The sequence below is a fragment of the Cololabis saira genome, chromosome 8 (assembly GCF_033807715.1).
Source record: "Cololabis saira isolate AMF1-May2022 chromosome 8, fColSai1.1, whole genome shotgun sequence".
Taxonomy (NCBI): domain Eukaryota; kingdom Metazoa; phylum Chordata; class Actinopteri; order Beloniformes; family Belonidae; genus Cololabis; species Cololabis saira.
Window position 1 is genome coordinate 25,232,415 of NC_084594.1, and position 27,011 is coordinate 25,259,425.

A 27,011-nucleotide genomic window follows, 5' to 3' on the forward strand; every position below is an offset into this window, starting at 1 on the left:
ATATAGGAAAATGGCATGTAAAGAGAACAAGACCATTGAGAAAGCTGCGGGTTCAAGTTTAATGCCCCGAGTCTGAATGCAAGTCTGACCTTGTTACAGAAGGTCATCCCCTCACCAAGAAGAAAAAAAGGGTAGTACATCTAATAAACACAGCCCCCCACCTCAACACCAAAAAAAAAAGAAGAAAAAAAAAGATCTACTTCCCTGCCTGCTGATCAAATTCGTATCCACAGACTCTGGTCTTCCGGCGAAGTTCAGCAGAGTTCAGATGTTGCAATCACCTCTAGCAGGGTGTGTGTGAGAGTGTGTGCTAAGAGACACAGAGGACCGCTGATGTCATGACTGTAAAACTAGATTTCCAGGAGTCTGAGTGACTGAAATTCAATGGAGACATAACTTCAAAATGGTTTTTAGCACTGCATTTAACATGTTGAGAGCATTCAATGAAAAAAACAGACATCAAGTAAAAAGTTAGAAAATATTTTATTTACAGCTAATTTCTTCATCTTTTCCCCCACAGTGGTATTGATCCAGTACTTTTGTCTGTACAGTCCCCGTCAGATAAAAAATAATTTCACAGTCAAAATTAAAACTCAACCAATTAGAAACGTTTGCGATAAAATAAGGCTCATAAGCAAATTCTATGTGGTAATTTCATACAAACGAAAACTAAAAAAGTAACCATATATCGTACAGTTTATATGTTCATAAAGCTTTGAAAACACAGGCACAATATGGCAAATACGGTTTCTTTTGTCAGCGGAGCGCTAACATTATCATTGTCATGTATCTTTTGTCACAGTTTCTTCTAGGTGTGCGGTACTAAAATATGTTCAAGGCACTAATCTGATTTCTGTTTCTGGATATAGATGACTAACATGAGATAGCACCTTCACAAAAAACAGTTGTGCATAGTTTAGCGTGTGACCATTCATGCATTTGTGTGCGTTTGCAGAGGTATTAATGCACGTACACGCTGCTGCTGCTTCTGATGGTTGTAACATACATGCTGATAAAATGCAGATGAACAACACGTATTATAATGTATGAGACATAGTATAAAACAAATTTCTCATTAAGGCAAGTAAAGCTGGTTGCATTGAAACTTTCATGATTTTACACTGAGCTTGGCGATACGGAAGTCCTCTCTCTTTCACTTTGTTGTCGACAATCTTAATCGGTGCAATGGATGGTTGTTTTGCATTCAAAAAATGTTTGCGTTCATTGGTGGTTGAATGATTGTGTTAAGTTAATGGCATGCAGACTTCCCAGACAAGACATATCACATTCTGTATTTGTTGATTTCTGTTTTCCTGTTCTTCTCCATCTCTGTCTCAAAATCAGATGGGTCATATGGTGAGTCTGCTTGGATATTTTTTATTTTTATTTATTTTTAAGCACACAATCATTCCTCTTGTATGTTGTTAACGTTATGGCTTTTAAAAAAAATCTTTCTTCACATGTCCTGTCCTGAATTCTAATACAAGTCCTTCATGATCTCCTGCAGCAACGGGTGTAAGCACATGTCCGCCTCGGTCTTCTTCAGAAGCTGCATGAGGTGGACGTGATCTGTCACTATCTGACGCAAGTCCGTCATCTTCTGGAGCAGCTTGGCGAACAGCTGCAGAGAGTCCGGGTGGTTTAGCTTCAGCTGCAGCTCCAGCGAATGAAGCACCGTCTCCTGAAGCTGCTCGATGGGTTTGACGTTCAGCAGGCCAGGTCGGTCTGGACGGGTCACAAAGACAGAGAGAAAGCATCAGTGATGCCTCCCAATCCGAACATTTGTGAGTTGTATTAAAAAGAAAAGTCACAGTAAAGGACGTAAAAGGATCTTAATTTGAAGAACCGACAGAAAATCCTTCAATTTAACTCTCACTCACTAGCCTGACTGAGCTGTATTATTGCCTCTTACAAGACACTGCTTATCTTCATTTCAAGCTTTAATCACAGTCATTTCAGTTAATGATTGATGTAAATGTTGAGTTTTAATCCTCATAATGTTCAAAGTCAGGTTTTTATCAAGCATTCAGATTCTAATAACCAAAACAAACGCATCTCATTGGCTTTTGTTGAGATAGGTCATAGGGTTTGTTAATGCTGAAGCATAAAAGTCTGAATTTAACACAATTTTTCACAATGAAGCAATTAGACCACAAAAACTTTCACACTTCCCACTTGGTTTCTTTGGTAGTGCAGAAACATGCATAAAGAACAGTTAAGCTGCACTCTGCCTGCCTTCCTGTTGCAATGAGCCAAATTTTGGTCAAGGACACATTACAATCTGTTACTAACGCATGATGCTGTAACTGCTTATTACTCTTATGTGCAACAGGTTCAATGACTGTCAGTGCTAACGTGACAGCCCAAGTCTCTCAGAAAACTGATAAATGGGTCAAGGTTGTTCATAGATAGCACCTATAATGCAGAGTTGATAACTTAGATTGTAAACTAAAGCCACCTTATGTCTGTACAGATATATATGCGGTAGCTCTAATGGCCTTCATAGGAAGTACAGAGAAAGCTGGGCAGAGAAAGATGACAGGAAGGACAAAGGACCCAAAACTGGAATTGCTTGAATTACTTGATTCACTGTAGAGATTACGAAATGCCTTTAAAAATCTGAATGCCCACAATTATGTTATTTAAAATGTTATAAATTTGATGAACTTTTAAGACTTTACAGATTGGGGGAAATCTGTGACAGATTCTATTAATTATCTCTATGAGATGCTGACAGGGATGAAATAGCAGTTACCAATAATTCTGCACACATGGACAAACGTGTTGGTACCATTAAAGGAAGTATTAGCCACATTGTCACTGACATAACTATTATTCTATACATAATTATTTGAAATTGACAAATAATTTACTGAACACTGACTAATGAAAATCAGACATTACTTCTGAGGTTTGGTTCAAAAGAATCCTTAAAAAAAAAAGATCCAGCAAGCTTAAACTTCAATTGTATGAATCATCTAAACTGTTGGAAAAAAAGATGTTGTGCATTAATGATCAGTGCATTTTCTGAAACTAACAGACTGATCTATGTCCTATTTTGACCCGTAGAGTCGTTCAGATCGATGTAGAGGAAGTTTTTTTCCATTTCCACTGTCAAAAGTTTGGAAGGATACCATCCTATCCATACTGTCCCTCTTTTTGGAAAACTATTTCCCAACTAAAGATTGAAATCTGGTAATACACGGTCACACGCCAAGTGCCGAATGTTCTTCATTGTTGCCCTCTCCTTTATTATATTGTCAGTAGAGGTCAAGCATGGTGATGTAGCTGCTGTAGGTATAGCAGTGGAAATGCAAGCCAGCTCGGGGCTTACTGCCCTTAAGCTGCCACGTGTGGATCTGAACTCAAACGTGCCTCACGTGATCACAACACACTAATGAAAAAGAGCTCTCACCCCCACTGAGGATGATAACAGCCAGAAACAGCGCCATGTCGCTATCATCCAGCTCCAATGTGTTAAACTTGACAGAGAAGTCAAACTTTGGTTCCATCATTTGACAGAAAGGTTTCCTGAGGCTCTTGAGGAATTCCCTTGTCATAAAAATTTGTCCATAAGATATCAGTGTGCCATCTTTGTTCATCAGCGGGGACATCATGATGATCAAGACCTCAATCACTCCATACTTCAGTAGAGTTACCTGGAAAAAGATTACATGGTAAATGGAAAGAACCTGAAGAGGTCGTGTATCAGTATCAAAACATAGAACCTAGAATGAAAACTGGTCTGTAGAAGCGCTGATTCATAATCATTAAATTTGTTTCAGCTAGCATAAAATCATCCACACGTATAGGAGTGACTGTTCATTTGTACAAGTTCAAAGTGACACAGAAAGAATGAACTGCTGACATCTCACTTGATCATTGAGATCCAGATCGACGAATCCCGGGATACTCTTGGCAAACTCCGTCACCTCTCTCACTCCTTCTGCTGAGCGTGACTGACAGCTCTGGAAGAAACGCAGCTCTGCTGCGTCAAATGGTCCCTGTCCACTGATGCTCGTCATTCCCAGAACACCATAATCTGACCCTGAGTGGGCTGCTGTGATCCCTGAAACTGTCAAAGAGGTGGATTAAAAACTTGGCACTTTGATGGTGAAGTTTAGTTGAACAGTCACAAGAAATACCGCACCAGGGGCACGACCTCCAAACCTTTCACGGCTACACATAAACTGGTCTAGGTTAAACTAACATCCTAAGCCATACATGTATGCAGACAGGCCACCTATTAATAATTTGCATAAATAATTCACCTTTTGCACCACAGCTAGATAGACATTACAAAAAAAGCAACAGCAAAGAAGAACAATTTTACTGAATTTAAAATCCAGACACACAGTTTGGCAAACAAGGGGAAAAGGAAATCTGTTTTGTTTGGGAATTCTGGAATCACAAACAGAAAATAAACTGCTGAGAAACAACAACAAAAAAAAAAGCGGCACTCAGCCCTACAAATTCAGAGTATACAGCCCCTGGAAGAGACCAAATAACATGACCTCAAACAAAGAGAGTATCATGGCAACTGTGAACCCTCAAGATTACCAGGCCAAGGAAACCTAATGCATCATGAGCCAACGACTACCTTGTGCTAACAAAAAAACCCAAACTAAAACAATCTCTTAATACATGTTTTTTTTCTTTCAAGTTTACTGATGTGCTAGCGCAGAAATCCTTACACACAACTGCTACACACAGCTGCAGTTATTTATTGTTTCTGCATCTGGCGCCTTGTAGGTACTCTCAGTGCAAAGAACAGCCAAACATTTGGAGCCCGTTTGTTCTGTGACATAAACATCCATGACATAAAACAAAACAAAATAAAAAACATACAATAAATTATATTAAACTGTTAAAAATACATTTTGCTTGCTATCTGTAAAAACAAAGCATTTCTTGGTACTTCTGATACGCAAGAAAACTAGGAACTCACAAATCATGTCTACAGATATGAAACATTTTATTTTGTTTTCATCTTAGCTTTTGGTAAATAAAAATGCATGAAAGAAGCAGCAAGAATGTCACAGACCTAGACACATTACAACATGAAGTATTCATAATACGGCGTTAACGAGAGCCATAATAGAGTGATTTTTCATTGCTAACCTCCTTGTCCAGCTGTAAGGGCGGAGGTCTGCTGCTGCTCCGGGAGGGGTATCTGCCTGCAGTTGATAAACTGCTCTCCTTCCATTAGAGATTTCATGTCGTGGATGACAAAAGGCTGCAGGTGGACAAGATATTGAGAGTACAACAGTTAATGCAGAAAATGAAGAGACAGAAGAAGAATAGAAAAGAAGAGAAAAGCAGATTTACATGTAATCACGTATACTGCCAATACTTCTGGTCATGGCTCATTCATCAGGCTTGAAGGAGCTAACGTCACACATATGTATGATGGGAAAAATAAGAATGCCTTTTCTGCAGGCCCGGGCAGAACAGAACACTACTTCTACGCAAATGAAGCTTAACGGAGTAAAACAAAGCAAAGACATGCACTGGCTTGAAAGAAAAAGTTTACTATTCATGCACCTAAATCTTCTGTCTCTTTACAGGTAAATTAATTGGGTTAAGTCCAACAGGGAATTATGGCAAGAAATTCTATAGAAGGATTCAAACAATTATTTTGTGCATGTATGAATGAAACGTGTATGTTTACAGTGAAACTGTGTGAGATCCTAAAGTTTGTGTAGGAAATGTCTTTATAAATGCTTTTGTCATTTTTACAGGAGTTGTACTGCAGCACATTAATCAATTTAGTAGAAAAACTTTGCAGTGCTGTGATATTTGTCCACATGTTGTCTGCTTATGACGAGACAACTTGGACTTGTTTTTCTGTAAGGAGTAAAGTGAAAATCAAAATCTATCATTTTAATCATTTAAACAGTAAAATAACATCCCCCAGCCCCGTCTACAGACGAATTTAGTGGATAACTTTCTCTTCCTCTGTGGAGTTCAACACTGATTAAACATCAACTCGTATCTAGGTCTTGCATGCTAAAAAATGTAAATATTCTACAAAAGACTAAAATCATTGACTCCCAATCTGTTTTAGGAGGTTTGCTGTGGTTTAGTAAATAACCTGGGAGTGCCTAAAACAACGAGATGATTCAGTGTCATTTGGCTCCTATCACTGTTGTGAACAGTCATAACAAACAGAGCGACAAGATGCAGAACAACCTTGACTTCAGCAGACTTAACCAAAAGAAAAAAATCTCAAATGTTGCTTCCATAGCAGTTTCAGACAGTTTTGATTCATTTTGTAAGTAATAATTGCCACTGAAAAGCTATGCTTGGGTTATAACTAAAGCGACTCCATGACTTTACTTCATGGACATGCTAATTAGCCGGTGAAAGGAGCTGGTGAAAGTGACTACAATGCAGTAAAATGTTGAGGGGGGCAAGTCATTGTATCTTTGGAAATAAATGGTTCATGCAAACACAACAATTCTTATAATCTTTACACAATTCTACACAGAATAAAATATAAAAATGAGTGTCAGGATCCATTTCTGCCATAAATGTGTCTATGAGAAGCCACATACTGTAGATGAGGATAAAGGCATCAAAAAACAAATCTCAGTTTTCTTTTATTTGCTACTTCTGAGTCATTCTTTACAGAGATACACAGAAATAGATTACACCTCAAATTACACCTTAAGTTTCCAAAAATGATAAAACATTTCAAAGAGCCTGTCTCATCCGGTTTCCATAGCAAATTATTGTAGTTGGAGAAACTAACATCCATAATACAAAGAAATTAGTCAATCCACCTCAGCAATAATAATCTGAAAAGCCTTAATTTTAGAAAAATGTGATCTTATACACCAAATTGTTGTTTTTTTTTACTTCATCCAACTTTAATCTCTTATGATGAACATAATCAAAACATTTGACATAATGTTTGAAGAATATCTTTATTTTTCAATTGGCAAAGTCAAGAAACTTCTGTATCTCATATACGCTTGTGATATTTCCCAGAATGGAAATCATGAAAAAGAATAAGTGAAATCTTATCACACATCTCAATAATAGAGAAGAGAAAACTGACAGGGAAGTGCAACTGGTCAGCTGCCCAGATCAGTGCAGTCAGAAAGTGGACTAAATATAGATAAATGTGGAGGTGGCCAAAGTCAAATAGTCTCAGTCTAAAATGTGTTACATGTACAATAACACCCTCCCCATCCATTGACCACCCAAGCCCAATCCCTTAATCTATACACAAAAAAAGAAGACAGAAAACGAACAGAAAAGTAGAAGTCAGGCAGTGCTTCCTACCACGTTGTCTCCGGACTTCCCGGAGAGGATGGCCCTGGCCTTGGCCTTGGTGAGGGGGAAGTATTTCAGATAGGCCTCATACAGATGCCGAGCCAGAGCTCTCAGATCTGCAGCCTCCGGGTGCATGTGCTCCATGTCAGATGAGAACTCAGCCAGCAGTTTCTCCTTCTCCGCCTGAGGCATTCGGCCAAAACGAATGGCTGGGAAAGGAAACAGATATGTACATTAAAGCACTGCAGGCATTCCTGACATTTTCACAACAAATAAAGCTTACTGCCCCACGAAATCTTAAGACATAATGAAACAAAATGAAACAAAACCAAAAACCAACAATTAAAATTGTACTTAACAGTAACCTACAACTATTTTTCTCTTGAGAGTGGTAGAGACAGATACACACCATTTAGCATGAGATTGCAACAGAACATGACAAATACATCGGCCCCCACACACTGATCCTCCCCCTGTATTCAGACGGAAAACATTTGTACCAAGTTGTTATGCAGAACATTTGTAAAACCAAGCCTAAAATTGATATATACACAATATTACTTACTGTTCAATCTGAATCTCTAAACAATCAATCAATCAATCAAATTTTATTTATATAGCACCTTTCGTCCAGGTACATGAAATACAAGGTGCTTTGACATTTTGATTGAAAAATAAGCATAATAAACAAATAAAAACTGGGAGACCAAAAAAAAAAAAAAAAAAAACTGGGAGACCAATGCACTCTGACATACAATATAAAATATATAAAATTTATAAAAAGATAAAAGTTCAAGGATTAAGGCTAAAAAAAAAAAATCAGTCCACAACAATAAAAATAATAAAAACATTATAAGAGATAGATAAATAAATAAAACAGATACCTTTAAAATTTTTTAAACGGAATAAAACTAAAACTATAAAATGTGATGCTACATAAAAGCCAGACCAAAGAGATGAGACAATTTCCATTACAATTTTAAATTTACCACTTGACTACTTGATTGTTCAATTAAAAAACAAAAAATCACATCCATATTTACACAGTGATCAATGAATCTGATGGAACAGCTAATGTCTACAAAATAACCTACTATCTAAAGCCAACAAACCAAATGTCACTGAAATGTCAATGTGGTCCATATGCTTCTATTAGCTGTTACTCAAAAACAGTCAGTATTCAGTTGACAAGCATGATGCTATCACATTAATAGAACCACTAGTTCCATGTTGCTCAGAGAAGTCTAAGACATCCCACGGTGAGGGGGTTGTGCTCTGATACATGTGAGTAGAGGCATGAAGTCAATACCTGGATCATTTCTACAAACAGATCATTTGTCAAACAGTCAAAGCTGTTCAATAAGAAATCCGCTGTCAACAACACAACACACGTGACAAATGATCCCGTTCCTTTTTTTTTTTTTTTTGCTTTAACAAGGTGTGACTCATGAGGTATTTTAACATTTTATTCACATTGATGAAGAAAAATAATGTTTTCCCAGCTCACTGGTAATCTCTACATTGTCTACTGTTTTTTCTCCTCTTCTGTTCAGTTTCTGCAGGTGACATCACAGTAAGCTTTTACAACTGCAGAAACCAAACAAAGGAGGAAGGATTGATTTCCATTTCTAATGAAAGTGCACGTGTGTATGTGTGAGTGAGAGTGAGAAAGAGAGAAAGTTTTTATTTATTTACATATATTGACAAGCTCATTTGCGATCCATGTGGGATCAGCCTAATGTATTGATGTATTGAAATTCTGCTTTATAATTTGACTTTAGTTTAATATAACTACAAGTACACATTGTTTAACTTCTTCTTCTTCTAAATTTACTTTATATAAAAAAATGTATTTTTAAATCATTTTCATTATTAGAGTCATGAAACTTACTTTGCATTTTAGTTTTGCATCACATCCTCTTTGCCTTCTGACTTTAACTACAAAAATAAAGTTCAACAAGACTATCACCATTGATAAAAAATAGACATAATACAACGTTCAAGTAATTTCCAATTCAAAGGTTATTTTTTTACTTGTTTAAGTTTAAATTGGACTTTAGATCATCTTTTGATTGATGAGAATAGAATTTGATTTTCTGTTGAACTTTGACATCGTCAGGCTATTTTACGAGGGTGGAAGTCCATAATTATACCTCACTTCCATTGGAATCTTAAAACTTCTTTTACACAGTGTGTTGTGTAACGGCATGAATGCACACCTTAAGCAAATTAATACAAAAAAAGAAAAAAAGTTACCCTCCCACTTGGGCAATGAGCCTGTAGCCATGACACGGCAAACTGGAGAAATCAGTTAAGCTCTACGTGCTCTGAGACATCAATCATTGATAAATAAAAACCCACACAAGTCACCTTTTTTACATCATCAACTACAACCTCAACAAGTACCACCAAAAATATATCACGGAATATGGAGACAGGCGGTGAGACGGCTAAATAAATAACATTAGAAGAAAAACAGACCATTTGTAACCGATGCCAACACTGAAAATGAGTATTGATTTTATACTTGAATCTCCAACTAGAAAAAATTTGAGATCTGCTGTTTTTGTCAACAATTAGAAATATATATCCTGCAATACATGCAAAATAACTTAACGTAATTCAATCAGATCAACAATGAGCTGATCCACAAACTCTGACTATCACTAAAGCCACATAGAAGAAGTGTGAAAACTTTAGGGAAATTCTGCCAATATAAATAACGATGAAGGAGTATCTACAAAATATACTTTAGAAACTGCCATTTCTGACAGCCAGTACAACTTAAATCTACCCATAAGATGCCAAAGGAATGAAAAGGGGTCTTATTTGAGTTTCTAATAACAGAAAAAAAAATAAAAAAATCATCACTAAATTCTCCAAACTTCTGCAAGTTTGATTTCCAGCTATAGTTGGCTTCATTTCGCTCTCTGGAAAATCAGATTAATTAAGAAAAGGAAGCATAATGACGTTCAAGCACTCCCCTCTTTATGGTGAATGCAATGGCAATCATAGGAGATGAAGGATATCAGATGAAATGCATAATTTACAACTTTTCTTATGTTCCTGCATGTTCTAAAAAACTCTTGCATCCGCGATCAAAACCTAGCGTGATCAAAGCCTACACTCACCTCGAACTAATCTCTGTTATAATTACCTGTATCAGTTATTACTTTGGCAGTCTAACAAGTGCTGACTCATGGTGACGATTTATGCTTTGGATAAGACATGTGACATAATGTGCTTTGTCAGTGACAATTATGATGCATTTTTCAAGGTGGAAGACAATTATTTGCTAAGATAATTTGCTTGACCATTTGCTAATGGAACTAGGAGCTGCTGAGACAAATCAGAGAGCACCCAGGGTCAACTGGTGTTTTTCCACCCAAACAGGTGTGACAAAACTAACAGGAGAGTCAGTCAGATGACAATCGAGCGCAACGTGTGCGCTCATATAGTCACAGGCTGAATGCTGGAACACACCTGAGGAGGTGGAGTGAGTCAGGCTCCAGTGACCAACAATGGCTCACAAAAAACAACCCATTCAATAGCTAAACAGTTGTAGGCGAGGGGAAAGACTTTACTGTGAAGGAGACACTATTTCCACTTTCTTTCCTTTTGGCAGAGTCTGCCTAGTGTGCCTATCTGATAGTGTCGGTATATTATAGTCTCTTGTATAGTAGTCAACATTTGAAGTGGATCAAAAACACACTAACACGTTATACCAGAATTTGGAACAATAGCTGTTTAGGACAACTTTGATGAAATGTTTTGATCCACTTCAAATGTTTATGACTGCAGGTCAGCATTCAAGTTTTTTGTGGGATCTTGGATTGTACATCAATCTACAGTTAAAATGTGCATGTACTGTAAAGGTTACAAAAGAAAAGTGACATCTTTGACAGAATTGATTGAGATGTTCAAATAACTTCATTAAAAACTAAAGTGAGTCCAACCCAAATACAAAATCTATACAATATACATGTATGTACATTCAAAAGCAAAGTAATGTTTGATATTAACACTGCTATATGTATACTTTCCAAATACTCTAATCATAGCTTCTCTACCACTGATTGACCCTGTTTGGGGGGGCTGTAACCTGTACCAGCAATTATTTCCCCAGTTCTTTTGTTTTTAAAACTAATGCAGAGCTGCAGTTCCCCGAATTACCTCTAGAGGTCCAGAACCAGCTCAAGATGGCTCAATTTTCATTGACCCCTGTTGTTAAAATGTACAAATGTACAGCACAAATAATGCTAATTGCTCTTACAAAAAATTATTTTGCTCTCCACAGCCGAGCTTCACATGCTTAACCACTGTATGTGGGCTGAATTTCTCTGTTCCTCATCACTAGAAATGACATATTAAAACCACAAATGCATGTATCATTAGTTTTTCTTTTCAGTGACAGCTGTCTGCAGTGTCACAACAGGAATTTAGCACTTTTGGTAAACTTGACTTCTAAATAGTGAATTCATACCTAAAATGACATAGTCCTTCTTATTTTAAAGATAATATGGCTTTTAATGCTGTTACTTGTAGTAACAGACCGCTGCTACTGGCTCCACACTGGAAGGGTTCAGGGGTGAAGGTGGCTCACGCTGAATATTGGCCGGAGCATGTTGCTGGCTGCAGCCAGAGCCCGTCCAGCCTGTGGTGTTCTTTCAGCTCCTGCTGTCCTCATTTCCGATGTAATCAGATGGACAGGTTTCGATCAGAATATCAATCAGTACCAAAGGTTAAAACAGCTGGATTATGATAACTGAGGGAACGTGAACATGTCCCACCAACTCTTTTTTCTGCCTATTTGCCCACTTTTGGATTAACTGGAGTTGGCCAGAGTCTACTTGTACCAAAATGGCAACAAACACATCCCACACCATTGGACTTCAAAACCACTTTTCTGCAACTTATGGATGATGCCACATGAGGGTTTGTCTGGTCGGTAGAACTGATAATCTATTCATTCAAATCAGTGGCTTGCTCTGGCAGCTGAAGTAGCACAGAGGTATACTTGTTAGACCAAACATGTACAGAGAGTGACCATGGTCTACCAAGGAAGCCTGCTACGTTTTCCACATTAGGGTTAAGTACAAATGCAGGGACAAATGAGGTGTTTTGGGGGGGTTAAAGTTAGTCATGAACCACAATCTCGCCATTAAATCATGCCTAAAGGTTGTTGTACACTGAACTAGTGATGAGAAAGGAAACGTACCTCAAAAGCTGTAAAAAAAGATCAAAGACCATAGAAGAAGAAGCTTGCACATAAGGCAGTGGGGCAGATTGCTACATACACTGCCACAACACCTCAAAGACTAAATTTGGACGAGTGTGGTCAGTAGTGTGTGTCTGGTTCTCAGAAGCCATCAGAAGCAGATAAATTGTACTGTGAAGACATGTTTATTCAACCACAGCTTCAAAGTAGAATATTTGTACCTTGACAACCTTTTTTTTTCTTTATGAGCTTGAATGGAAGGTTTCATGGAAGGTTGCAGAAAAGGTGTGAAAATTAAAACCTGTGTGCAAAGAAGCCTCGACTCTTGTAGAACTATTTTAACTCCTTTACTTCCACATGCTAGTGTTTTGATTCACAAAAATATGCTAATTGCACATTACTTGCTATTACATTTGTGTACGACAGCATCGCCACCTTACCGTTGTGTGACATGCCAACATTCAGGCACTTCTGGAAGCGACAGTATTGGCATTTGTTGCGGGATTTCTTGTGAATGCGACAGTGAAGATTGCAGTGATCGTACACCAGTTTTAACCTGATTGTGCGCCTGAAGAAACCCTACAAGAAGAAAAAAAGAAGGTTACTACACATATTATCATTCCAAATGTTTGACTCTAATGATTATCATTTATATACTTTTTCATTGTGGCTTCCTTCTGGTAATTCTAGTAATGTTTTTAGAGACCGTTACCACCAGTTTTCCCTTTTGAAAGAAACATTTGTGTAGGACTAATGGGTAAATGAGACTGCAAGTGCTGTATGTGCCTGTAAATACGAAGAACCCTGTCTGGATTACACTGAGACCGAAGTTGGAGCATAAACATAGCATAAACAGAGCATAAATGAAGCATTACAGGGCCATAATTGGCAGCTACAAATACAGTTTTTTTCCCCTCAAACCACAAGAATCACGTGTCATTGAAATTGTGTATTAATTATCAATCAGAGACTGAGTAAATCATGCCTTCAAAGCCGCCTTCAAAAGTGTATCTAAAAGGAGATTGGGTTTTAGGTATTTGTGCCTTTATATGCTTAACCTTAGGACCAAAGAGCCCATAACACCTTTACTTATCTCAGCTAATAACATTGCAGCTATGGTCAAACCCCTAATACACACACCTAGTTACACACATTTGATGACTGCAGTATCTTTCGGGACAGATAATGGAAACTAATAGATGTATTAATTGAAAAGGGAAGAATAGGCAATGAAATTAGAAAAAAAGCTAATGGTTTTTATAAGGACAATTTCACGTACAAACAAACTCTGAGGCTCTGCTATGTCATGTGAAATCTTGTGTATTTGGTCTCCGCTAACATTCACAGATGTTCCCCTTTTTTTTTTTTTTTTAAATCACAGGTTATTTAAAGAAGGAGGAAGTTAAAAGGAGTCAAGACTCCTCCTAAATAAAGAATGCTTTAAACAATTAAGGGATTGCCTGCTTGGCTGACCCCCCTCTCCTGGTGACTCTCCCCTGAGACCCGAAGAGAACAATAACACTGTACCTTACCTTCCTTCATTTAGGCCCATAAACTACAGTATGACTCAGGGGAGAGAAAAACATAAACCTCTTGTACCACAACAGTCTTAACAGTATGAAAAAAAGGTGCTATTCCAACTTTGTGGTTGTGGTTGAGGCTGTAGCGGGTGGTTGTTACGTGCTTCTTCTCCAGAATGTTGCGAAAATTAAAAAAAAAAAATAAAAAAAGGTCTCTGAATTTAATGCAGTGCAACAGCACAATCACAATCTAAAGCCACAACATGTATCAAATTAGTCAACTAAACAAGACAAGCTTTGAGATAGACTTATTAATCAGTTGGCCAGTTCAGGGGTTAACCAATTATTGACCATTTATTAATATTCTGCATTTGTCACAGAAAAACTCATATCTATCTCAACCCAAGGTAAAGTGTGTGTGTTTTATTTTTTTTATTTTTTAGGAGACTGTAGTGACAATAAATAGGATTATGTTTTGTTGAGGTTTAAAAGAGCCAGGTTTCTGTATTTTCCTGAAATACAGGAAGATACAGTATGAACAAGTGGAAAGTAAAAATAGATGTAATAAGACTGGGGGTGCTAAGACTCTTAAAGAGTACTATAGCTATGGGGTCAGAGCGATGACGTAGGACCGTAAGTTGTCAAAGTATATATACATATACCTGTAAAACTTCTTGCAACCAAACCAGAAGATGACAGACAGCAGTAATGCTGAAAATGAAATTCCCTCTCATTTGTGTTTGGAACACAATATCACAATTTAGGCTTTATCTTCCTATAACGTCTCGATATTTCAAAGAAAATGAAAAGGTGTCTGAAACTTCCCCCACACACTCTATTAGTTATTTATACACCATGCAGACAGCACAGACAGACATACTGACAGAGTTTACGGTGCATGTTGAATATCTGCAATGCCACACACTTATGTTCAGAGCCATGACACAGGGTGGAAAATTCATGGGGCTTGTGGTTAGAGTGATAGACATCAATAAAAGAAACACACCCATACTCCCTCTCTGTCTTACACACACACACATGCACAAACACACTTGTCTCCAAGCATTGCTCATACATTTATTCCACCAACCTTTTTTACCAAAACTGACAGAAAAAGGAAGGGTGGCAGAGAAACAAAACTCAGCAATTCTCATCTGTTGCTGTTTCCTAACACTCCGGGGTGGGTTGACATTTTCTTTTCTTTTTTTTTTAAACACTGGGCATAACTCTCTAAGAGAAATAATCAATTAATACATTTATACACATTAATTTTCAAAGCACAGCTCACCCTAACCCTAAATAAATTACTAGAGTTGTGTTTCTTTGTAACATAATCACCAATACTCACTAAGACTGTGTGTATGTGTATGTACATGTGTATATATATAAATACATACAGTACAGACCACAAGTTTGGACACACCTTCTCTTTCAAATGTATGTATATGGTGTGGTCTTTGAGGCCTACCTTACAGCCCTCACAGGCATGGACGCCATAGTGGAACCCTGAGGCTTTGTCTCCACACACGCGGCACTCAATGTTTAACGCTGATGATGACGTTTCATCTGGCAGCTTGGAGAACACGGGGCTGTCAGAGAACTGTGGAGGTGATTGTGGCTCCAATTTGATGCTATCTGAAAGATCACAAAACAGCAAGAAAATCAAGGCACAAAGCAAGAAAAACTAAACCCTTCACATGAAGGGTTGATACTCTTGATAAAATGCAGTCTCTCAAAGTGGAGATTTTCTGAGCCAACATATACACAAGCTTTGGGGACGGGATAATACTGAGTGCAGCCGTAAGTATGTTAAATAACACGGAATATTATGGATGGCTGAAACGCAAAACCTCCTATCCAAAAAATGCTCTGAGAGAAAAAAATAATCTGTTTTCTCAAACAATTTTTCACTGTTTTTGGACAAGATTACTATAAGATGTGTTAAGGAGATACACTAGGTATTAACGTGTTGCAAAGGGGAGATTAGAAGATTTACCCTCCATTCCTTTGATCATTTGGAAGACAGGAGCTTTTGCATTTTGGCCATCGCAGTTAGACTCATTTGTTCAGAGAGAGTAATTTTGGGGGGATTTCCGACCTGGGAACTAGTACCATGGCTCCAGACATTCATGGGGAAATCAAACATTGTCAATGACCAATAGGTGGTGTACAGTTTCTACACTTTGAGATATATCGTTGCTCTGTGTCCCTGGCTTTCTTTGAGGACTTTCTATCATTTTTGAAGCGTCTTTTTATTAATAAATGACATGGAATAAGACATTGCATAGACTTAGATTTTTAGCAGCGTAGGCGAGTATTTCCCACACAGTTATTGGCATCAGAACAACTCCTCACTCTGGCAAATGTAAAACATTTTAAAATTAATCTAGTCATATCTGAGGAACTGAACTAAGCTATAATTGAAAAAACAAGATAACATGTTTTACGTTTGATAAACAGACTGTACTTACTGTGTGTGTCTGGCTCTGATCTATAGCTGTGCATGTTGGTGTAGTCCATGTTGGTCAGATGTTCCTCACTCTGCGGTGGACTAAGGTCGTAGCTCACACCAACGGATGAGATGGAGGACACAAATGGGGGAGACAGCGAGGAAGGGATGGAGGAGGAGGAAATGGAGCCAAAGTCGGACGTGGATATATGTTTCATGTCGAGACAGTGGGGGCTGTCATCGAACTCTGGCAGGTCCACTGTGTTCAGACTGAAGCCCACAGGCCAAGCTAAGAGCTGCTGGGTGTCCACCATGCCTACAAAACAGAGAGAAGAAGCACTGAAGCATTAGCTGATGCAATATGATATTATATCAGGTGCTGACCTTACTTGGCCTTGATTAAAGAAAACAGAAGTGCAAAAACCATGGCAAGTGAAAAAGCTGAAGAGACGGATGGAGAGAAGAGGGGGAATAAGATGAAAAGAGTTTAAAGACAGAGGAAGTTAGAGAGGTTGTGTTACGACAATGCAAATACATTTGCAGTCCACCATGCACCATTCCATCGAGTGTTAATCATTACATGTGAGTTCAGAGGAGTTCAAAACATTAGGGCATACACAAACATTATCATACAAACACCACGAGGAGAACCCGCGGCCCTCCTGCCTCATTCCTGTCTGTTATCAAGCAAACAGGGAGGCAGATTGTGTCACAGGGAGGACAAGACGAACTCTGGCACTAAGGAACATCTCTTCAGCTCAAAACACTGTCTTCCTCTAATGCTGTTTGGGTGGCTAACTGTGTGATTGCCCAACCAAAGGACACAGAAACCAGGCCAAGGATGTCCTGCAGGACTAGCATTTGGCTGGAAAAAAATTCTGCAATTCTTCAGTGCAAAAAAACAAAAATTTACCATTGAATGCTTAAGAACATTTTTCTATTTAAGCTCTGGCGCAGATAATCAAGGTTTATCACAATGTGACTACAATGACGGCATCAGTTCTTGTTTGACTTTGGTGTTTTTCTCACGTTTTTATGTATCCGAGAATACATTTTATTGAAAGTAAAAGTAAAAATAAAAGTACTGAAAATAGATTCTGCTTTTAAAGTTCTCTGTAAGTAATTACTTATTATGTTTTGGTAGGAACAACTGAATGAAGGGTCTTCATTCACTCCAAAAAGGGTAGACATTGGAGGAGAAAAAGTCAGCTCAGTAGATCAAAGTCTACACATCACAGGTTACTACCGTCCACATGAAACTACACCAGATAGAAAGCACAGGGTAAGTTTGCACAAGGTTGTGATGGAAAGCAAAGATTAATAGAATATTTCGGCAACCGTATTTCGATTGGAGCAAGATAAAGCAGTTTAAAACAATTTTGCTTAAAAAATTTCGATATTGGCATCCGGAACTTCCCAAACACATACGCTGAGCAGTTAATTAAATGTTCCTGGTAATTGATTAACATTCTATCTAGCTAGTTTTTATTTCGCAATTCGATTTTCAAAGATAAAATCAGTTAGATAATGTGTTTTTAAATATCTCTTCATGAAGCTTTCTAGTATTCCTACAGAGGGTGGGCATTATTCATAGACTATCGATAATTGATTGTTAAGAACTTTGTAGATCATGTGGAATTTGATCGTTATGACCATAGACTGTACAGCAGTGGAAGAAGCATTAAATCATGTCACCCATAGTTTTCTGAAGAGTGGTTTTGAAGCCCATTTTTCTTCATACACCCATGTTGCTCATTATTATTATTATACCTCCCTACAATATCAGTACGAAGCGCCAACCATCTCACTTCCGAGTTGAGGTCCATGCGGAACCAAGATTTGTTACGGTTTATCGACTGGTCACTATAGAAGGTGTCTCCAAAAGCATGTCCATCTCCGTTGACTTCTAAGATTACTGGTTGACAGTGGGCTCAGCCAATGGCAAGTGACCATCACTTCCTCATCTGTAATCATTAGCTACCACATTCTGCAACGCAATCAGCAGTTTGTACTAACACCAGGCAGTATTTTTTTATTTTGCCATTGAGTCAACAGATGAAACGGGATATTAGGGGGGGATCCACTGAAGGAGCTGGTAGCCAAAGCTTACTTTGATTGACATATGGTGGGCATGTTCCAGTTGGCCTCCCAACTCAGAACGAAGAAAAAGCTGCTTTAAAACTGGTCTCCAAAGACCAATGGGTCACGTGAAATAATGCTTTGTCGATTGTTTTATACACTTTTTAATTTTGTCAACTTCTTTTTTTTTTAAATCTAACCTTTATCTTAACTAAGTGAACTATAAAAAGAAGATAACTGATATTTATAAATAATCCAATGTGAACTGCAACCCCTGACCTGACAAGTAACCTTTATAACCAACATTGAATCTCAAAATAGACCATTACTAATTAAGCGCCAGTTCCTGATTTATAAACTTTTTTTTAAAGAAAAAAAATCCAACGAATTATGCAACAGGACAAAAGTAACCCTGTTCTGCTCAGATGGCACAGTTGGACCAGGTGTGCATATGAATTGAAATGGCTCCAAATTGCTTGGCACAACATCCCTGTGGAACAAACATCCTCTTCTTCCAACTACATATCGTTTCCTTTTTACATGTTTGGAATGTGGCAGTGAAAAAAATCAGCAGTGTCCACTTAAAATTAGCATTGACAGTGGCATTGTTCCGCACCGAGTGTATGTACACGTGACTTCCACTGCCGTGGAATTTTATGACTATTAATAACTGTGGGGACCTGGTTACCTATTTTTTTTTTGGTCAAATATACTTCTGGCAAGTTTCCAACTGGTCCAAAGCTAAAATAGGCAGCTGTTGAAGTAACTTCTACTCTGCTTGGCATCATCGTCACACAGAGAAAAAGATGTAGTGGGAAAGAGAGAGCTCTCCAGAGGAGATGGGTAACTGAGATAAAGCAAGAGGTGTAAAAGGCTGCTTGTCCCTTGACCTCTTGCGCTAAACCCTGGAGACTTTAAGAAAAAAATTTAACAAAAATCTTGCCATTTAAATAAATGTGCCCTGTACTCAACACCACATTGAAAGAAGTAGGCGAAGAAAAAAAAAAGGGAAGGCTGGCAGTTGAGCCAAGGTGCGCAAATCATGTCGTAACTGAGGGTGAAAACAAGTTGGGGCTGAGACTTTTCTTCTGATCTTGTTCATGGAAAAAAAAACTGGGAGAAAATCTATTCAATCAGTATCTACAAGTGTTATGTGGGAAAACAAGTTGTCATGAATTATAAAAGGTGACATATGATTAATAAGTGACATGCGGTTTATCTTTTAAGGTGTGTGCACGTCAGCGTGTGTGTGGCCGTTATGCCGGTGTCTCCAGTCAGTTCTCAGATTTCCACATGTCACAACTTGACTTCTAGTTAACAGCAGAGTGCAGGTTGTAGGAGTTCTTTCCTTTATTGATTGCCTCACCAGGAGACAATTATGAAGCACTAGCACCACAAGCAAACTGGCAGGAACATCTGGAAACTGCTCTACCTGCTCAAGTAAGACTGACACTCAGGTGTGCGTGCGTGTCGGCGTACGTGTCTGTTTGTTGCTGTGAAGCTGCACGTGCGTGCCACAAGTAACAAAAAAAATAATAAAATAATTAAAGCAAGAGACACAACCCTTGTATTTGTAAGTAAACGCAACCGAAGGGCTGTTCCCATAGCCTGAATGAAACAGCTGTAGAAAAGGAGGTAAAACCAAAAGTTCAAAGTGGGAGATGTGAAATCTTTCCTTTAGGGACAGAGTTGCAAAACAAATGTAATGTTTTTGACATCCATATTTCTTCACAACAGCTACAGCTCTGTCCAAAGGAAACTGAAGAAAATGAAAAAGATTTGATCATTGTACAAAAAGTGGCTGAATGAGCTTTATTTTACTTTGTATACATCAATCTTTTGTTTATTTAAAACAATAACTGCAAATGCTCACCAGCAAGACTTCTGCAGTAATAAACAATCTATGTTTTCTGACGTTTTAAGAGGCCAACACCTACTGTATGCACCAAGTCATTTAACAGGGGGAAAAAAAGAAAATGCATGATGGGTGATTAAAGAGGAGTTAAGAACACACAAAAAATCAACACAGAAGGCAGTTTGGTACATTTAGTTATGTGGCAAACAAAGGGAGAACCTGCCCTGCTGCATTCAAGGCCTTAACACTCTTATCTTCTTTGTTTGAATAACAAATATGCACCTTGTTTTAGGGTGAGGACTGAAACATTACTATCAAGCAGGACAATCTATCACTCAAGGCCACTATTGCTTAGATATCTGTATTTTGATATATTCATTTAAACCTTTTTTTTAATTAATTTGGCTTCTTAACGACAATTTTACAATTTGAGTATAATATATTCAACATGTATTTTTTAATATGGTTTGAAAACATCTAAAAATGTCATGTCATGGCTATTAAAACAAGCAGGAAATGAGTAAATGTGAATACGTGCCTCGCTTATAAGCGTATAGTAGCTCAGTGTAGTAGTCTAAAAGTTGGTTAAAAAGACAAGGTGACACATTGCAGAGTATTTCCCCTCTCATTGGGGGCATGGTTTTTTATTTTTTTCTAATTACCCAGTACATCATTTTTAACAGTTCTTTTGTAGATGTGTTTGTGTGTGACGAGGAGAGAAAGAGAGAAAGTCAGGCATCGACGGCGCTCTGTGACTTCCTGACCTCTTCATGTAAAACAGCATGTGGTTCACCGTGAGTGACTAAAACAAAGATATGCCCGCCTGCACGTCTGCCTCACAGTCCCCACAACTTCTTTGAAAAGATAGGTGTTCTTGATTTTTTTGCCATGTTCGTTCTGCTCACAAAAAAAAAAAAAAAAGTGGAAACATCACACCTTTTAAATTTGCTGTGGTTTATTTGAGTAACAAGAATAACTTATGTCGTGAAGTAAGACAATATCTTCATTCAATCTTCAGGAAAGTGGCAGATTTTACCATTTTCGTGCTGATGTGAAGCCAGAGGAGATACATTTACCTGAAAGGGTCTTCCCCCGCAGCGTCTGAATGATCAAGCGTGAGACTTGTGGAAAACGGAGCCAGTCAAAGTGTCAAGTGGAGGTTTGGACTGCCCTCTTGACTGAAACGAGACTCTGCTTCGTGAAACCCACTTGTTGGGCTGGTACTGAATTCACTCACGAGAAATCTTCAAAGCTTGGCATAGCTGGAGGGTTTAAACCACAATCTTTGTTTGGCGCACTTCTGAGTAAAAATGCACCCAGACAACTTTTCTCTGATTTCAATCAGATTTCTTTTTTTTTGCATCTCTATTTGTGTGTCTGTGTCTGCAAATGTTCCTTTTATTACATCAGATCACCTCGAGGTCATATCTACTAGACTTGACAAACCATTGGTGGAAACTATGATGTTTTGCCTCACCTCGCCTGAATCAAAGAACAAAAACCAAACAAAAAAACCCAAAACAGGTCTCTCCCTTCAATTTTCAAAGAAAGCTGACGTAAATTTAAATCAATGCTGTGGGTCATGTGGATGGTGGTTAACAGCCACAGCAAAATAGGCCCAACTCTCTCACTTTTTAAACCAGGGATGGGGATTAAGATTACAAAACACAAGAACATGAGCTGAGAAAGACAGAAAACACCTTAGGAATATGGAGTTAGGTCTATGGAGCTCAAAGTTGTTTATCATTTTGAAGCAGCAAGACAAACTGACTGACAGAAACACACACACACACACACAAGGTACTGGATCGCTCACTCACCCTCTCTCCTGTTTGAATTCAGCGAGTGTTCAATCGTTTTAGTTCGCTGGCAAGCGTTTAAGAGACAGTGGTAGTATCTAGATAGGGGGCTGATATGTGTGTGTGTGTGTGTGTGTGTGTGTGAGAGAGAGTTTATGTGTGTGTGGTCATGCTTTTCCTCAGGAAGTGATGACCAATTGAAAGGGAACTACAAACACATTTTCTCTCTGTGACAGAGTCTGGGCTCAGCAGAAGTTCAGACAGCGAACCATCATGTGTTTTTGTGTGCATGCGTGTGCGTGCGTGTGCGTGTGTGTGTGCGTAAAGACGTTTTTCATTCTCATTTCTTGGTATGTGCACATAACAGCATTACCATACCGTATATACTTGTGTGTGTTCACGTGTTCATTGTATATTCTTGTAAAGACTCCTTCTTCTGTCTGTGTGTGTGTGTTTAACTGATGAGTGTGTGCGCATGTGTGTGAGGTGGTAGACATCAGATGCAGATGATTTCCTGTTGCTTCACTTTGACAGGCACCCTCATCATGCCTTTTTGGTTGCACTTCTCTCCCCCTTTCAGCCGCTCACAGTTGATGTGACACTGGTGACACACTCACTTCTCCTCATGCCGTTTCTAACGCTAACACCGCAACTTGTTCAAATCAAATTTACTAAACCATAAAAGTTGTTTATGAATATCAGCTTCCCAGCTGTTCAATTTTGTAAACAGACACTCAGATTGCCCCATATTGTTCTGATTTAGTCTAAGCAGATTTCAACATAAATGTCACGCTGATCTTTTTTCAGTTCAAACCACAATTAGTCAAGGACTTACGTGCTGATGTTTCAATGTCGAACATGAAGTCAAATTCAGCGTCCTTCATTGGCTTCCTTTCCTAGACAACTTTATATCGACTGGAATTTTATAAATACTAGTATACTGAACTAATTTTTCTAAAAAGGATTTTATTTTTAAAAAACACTGGACTTAAAACATACTTAAAAACACAAGACGTTTCGGTGTTCATCTAAACACCTTCATCACCGAAACGTCTTGTGTTTTTAAGTATGTTTTAAGTCCAGTGTTTTTTAAAAATAAAATCCTTTTTAGAAGAACTTTCTACCTGGATAAATGAATCTCCACAGACATATACTGAACTAAGTACTATTCAATTCACTGTAAATGATCCCACTGCACTGAGCTGGATTTTGGGTGGTTAGTATTGCCATCTCAAAGCAAAAAGGTTTCTGGTTTGAATCTCAGCTGAAGCCCTTTCAGTGTGTGTGGACTTGTATTTGCTGGGTATGTTGGGTTCCCCCATCATCCAAAGACATGCATTGATAATTAATAATATTACATTTTCTGCAAGAGAGAGTGTGAGTGTACATGGATTTGTCTCTCTGTGACTGTGATAGGTTCCCTCTCCCACACGCCACCGTGACATACAACACAGATGGATGGGTTATAATTTATTATAATGACTTAAATTGGACTTGTTTAGTGAGACGACTTTTGCTGGTACTTCATAAATGAGGTAGACTTTGCTTTTATTTCCAAGAGCCAACTAAAATAAGGAAAGAAAAATCTCACTTCTATGACATAAATTGACAAAACTTGCCTTTTATCTCTGACATATTTGAAGTGACGCTAATCATTGTGTATCATAGAATTATAAAATTAAAACTTGACACTGTTTATGGTTGTAACATTGCAGATCATTGAACATATCCTCTTGGTATTGCTATAATATAAATCTACATCTTTTGTTAAAACAGTCAAAATCATCGGCTCACCCTGGTAATTTTAAATCCGTCTCCATCTGCATTTCTAAATAATAAATATGGCAACGAGGTGATGTACAACATAGGTTGTAAGTAACTATAAAAACAGTTACACTGTCGAAAAGGGTTCTCCATAAGAAAAAAGTATCATCAAGAGAACGAGACACTCCAAAAGCACTATAGAGACAGAGTCACCGCTTATCTGGGCCCATCAAACATTCACTCAAACTGATGTTGACTTGGTAAGAAAGGTTTAAGCTTTGACAGCTAGTTTGACAAGAGGCTTGCATACTTCCCTCACAAACCAAACGTGCACTCGCACAACAATCAGTCTTTCAAGTAACACAACACCAACTGCTGAGAATTCAGTGCTGAATGTTTCCTCGGGCGGAGAATCGTCAGGTCTTTGAAAGATTAAAGCAAAGAAAGGTGACTGAAAGTGTTAGATTTATATATGGTCATATTTTTACAAAGATGTCTTCTTGAGTTTTATTACAGCTACAATAATACAAAAGCAACAGCTCTGACACGGTGAAAGATTTACCACTGCGTTCCTCAATTTGAGAAGAATACTGTAGTGTGGGTGTTAAGGCACACAAATACAAGCTGAAACTGTGTTTGAGAAGTCTCACGAGTGACTCATCAAACCATCATGCAGTTGCTTTTTCATTTTACAGGTTTTTTGTCTTACATGTCTTATCCATGGCTTTGGTTTTAAACATGTGCAGCATAAGAAACCAACCTCAGGCAGAGAGGATCAGTGTTCAATGCCAAGAAACGTTCTACACCAGATCAAAGTGAATCAAAACACAAAATTCCACTTTTCATATATATTTATGGCTCTTTACATATGGACATAAGGAATTTGTGATATCCGTCTGTACAGTTTTACCTTCTGAGTCAATTTGATTTGTTCAAGACTGGCAAAATCACGATCGCAAAAAAATCCATCTTGCAAGGCTCCGAGCTGGGGCCAAAACAAAAAAGTTTAGACCAAACAACATCTGACTGAATGATGACAAGACCGATACCTCATCCAAACACTTGCTAAATATCCTCTGAAAGCGGCTGCTCTTCTCCGAATGCTTTCTGTGAAGGCCTTTCCAGATTTGTTTTGTGCAACAAACCTTCTGGAGTATCAATTTAATGCTTATCACTCTGAAGTGTGTGCATTAACTGGTTTGCAGTCCGTTGCCCACCCCTTATAGCAACAAACCTGTTGTAACGTTGCTGACTCAAGAGCAAACATCTTCAAAAGGGAAATTTAACAGCCAAGCAAAGGCAAATCCCCATGAAATCTCCCTGTATGTGTAAATTCAATACTACATACATGCTATGTTGGGGTCTGTAAGTAAACATTTAACAGCTATCATAAAAATACAAATTAATACATATTTTTGCACATGGCTTTTTCCACCCAGGACACAGCAATCCTGCTTTGCTTTTAGACTCAAACCCAGTACAGCGGCTCTGTACGAGCTGATTGCACGTTCAGCCAAAGGTGTTGCATCATGCTGTTTGGTGGGCCAGCAAAGATGGACTAGCACAAGCCTGGGAAGGGTCTGGCTGTCGAGCGGGAGTAGATGTGAATTATCATGAAAAGTTAAAGCAAAAGGAAGACGGTCAAGAGTTCAACATTTAGGAAAAGGCACATTTTCTGAGAATGGTATGAGAATATCAGACAGGGATGGAACTTTCAGTCAACTTACAAAGGAGTGGAAACAGAGTAACACCTAACCTGTCCAAGTCTACGAATAGAAATCACGACAACCATGAAGTCATTTTAACATTGTAAAGTATCAGTCTTTTTGAAATAAAATAATGAAAATGACAAGTGCATTACACATAAACTTAACTTTTCACTGCAATGAAGTAAGGAAAGATTTTTTTCTCTACACACTTATAAAACTATTTTGCCGGCTATTTGAGATGATGGCAATTATAATTCCAAATCAACACCACCAAGCTGACGTTACCAGGTGCATTTGTGTTTGCTTTATACGTTGCTTGTTGGAAATCAAAGTTTTCACAATAATCCGAGGACACGAACTTTCCCCTTATTCCTGAAAATAGTTATGAGTTAATTCTTGATGACTCCCTTGAGCCTCAAGAGCTTCCTCACTGGATAAGGCAAAGGAGTAATGCATGCTATAAAGGCCTCAACACACACACACACACACACACACACACACACACACACACACACACACACACTGGTGATGAATATCTTACTGTTGATGTCATGAGAGCAGCAAACATAGGTAAACATCTGTTTTGATCTACACAAGTTTGAGTAAGAGGACGGCAGTACAGTAGGAAAAGGAAGGGGTACAACATGGGACGGGCCTTTTGCTGTTCCTTGAAGTCGAGAGGAAAAGCCAGGAGTAGGCCGCCTTGCAGCAGCTGTTTAGTAGAACAATAACAAAACAACACATGACATGCCGCTCATTCACAGAACGTACTGTAAATATGAGCGCCAGGAAAGGTGTGCACAGAAGAAACAGTTCTTGGATTGTCTGTGTGATTTAAGGGAGGTATTAGAAAGGTCAGGGTTGGCTCAACAGTTGACTGTTTACAGGCAGAGCCAGTCGGACAAGTATTTCTCAAGGCTTAGCTGGTGTCTAGGTTCTGTAGTGACAGTCTAACGGAGCAAAAGCGTAAGGAGTGGACTAGACAATGAAATCACAAACACGATTGCTAGCGAACTGAGTGTTAGACTGTTAGTTGATCTTGCACTACTATCGCAGTTTGGTGGTTCATTTGATTTTTTTCATTCATAATTCAAATGCATAGCATCAAATCTGTCAAATTCTTGGACAAACTGTAGTTACTTATTGTTCAAGACTATGGCTGTAACAGTCTTAGAGCCGCATGAACTGGGTTTCCCTCCAATACCATGTTCCTCCTTGCTGAGACGCACGTTTAGTTGACTGCAGGGGGGTGAGTCACTGTAGGTGAGCTAAATGTGTAAGGGTGATTATTCTATATATAAATATAGCCAAAATCAATGCACAGTTGTTTACAGTAA

At 38.3% G+C, this 27,011-nt stretch overlaps 1 protein-coding gene across 1 annotated transcript in view; it reads right to left on the reverse strand.

Annotated features, from left to right (window-relative positions):
• Positions 1–492: 492 nt before the first annotated feature.
• pparg (peroxisome proliferator-activated receptor gamma) overlaps positions 493–27,011 on the reverse strand; it is a 31,473-nt gene continuing 4,954 nt past the window's right edge. The window contains exons 2-9 of the mRNA XM_061727404.1: positions 16,491–16,784; positions 15,488–15,654; positions 12,940–13,078; positions 7,291–7,490; positions 5,122–5,236; positions 3,876–4,075; positions 3,416–3,659; positions 493–1,725 (exon numbers count right to left, since the gene is read on the reverse strand). Of these exons, the coding sequence (XP_061583388.1) occupies positions 1,478–1,725; positions 3,416–3,659; positions 3,876–4,075; positions 5,122–5,236; positions 7,291–7,490; positions 12,940–13,078; positions 15,488–15,654; positions 16,491–16,784 (1,607 nt within the window). The 3' untranslated portion in view covers positions 493–1,477. The remainder of the gene's footprint in view (positions 1,726–3,415; positions 3,660–3,875; positions 4,076–5,121; positions 5,237–7,290; positions 7,491–12,939; positions 13,079–15,487; positions 15,655–16,490; positions 16,785–27,011) is intronic.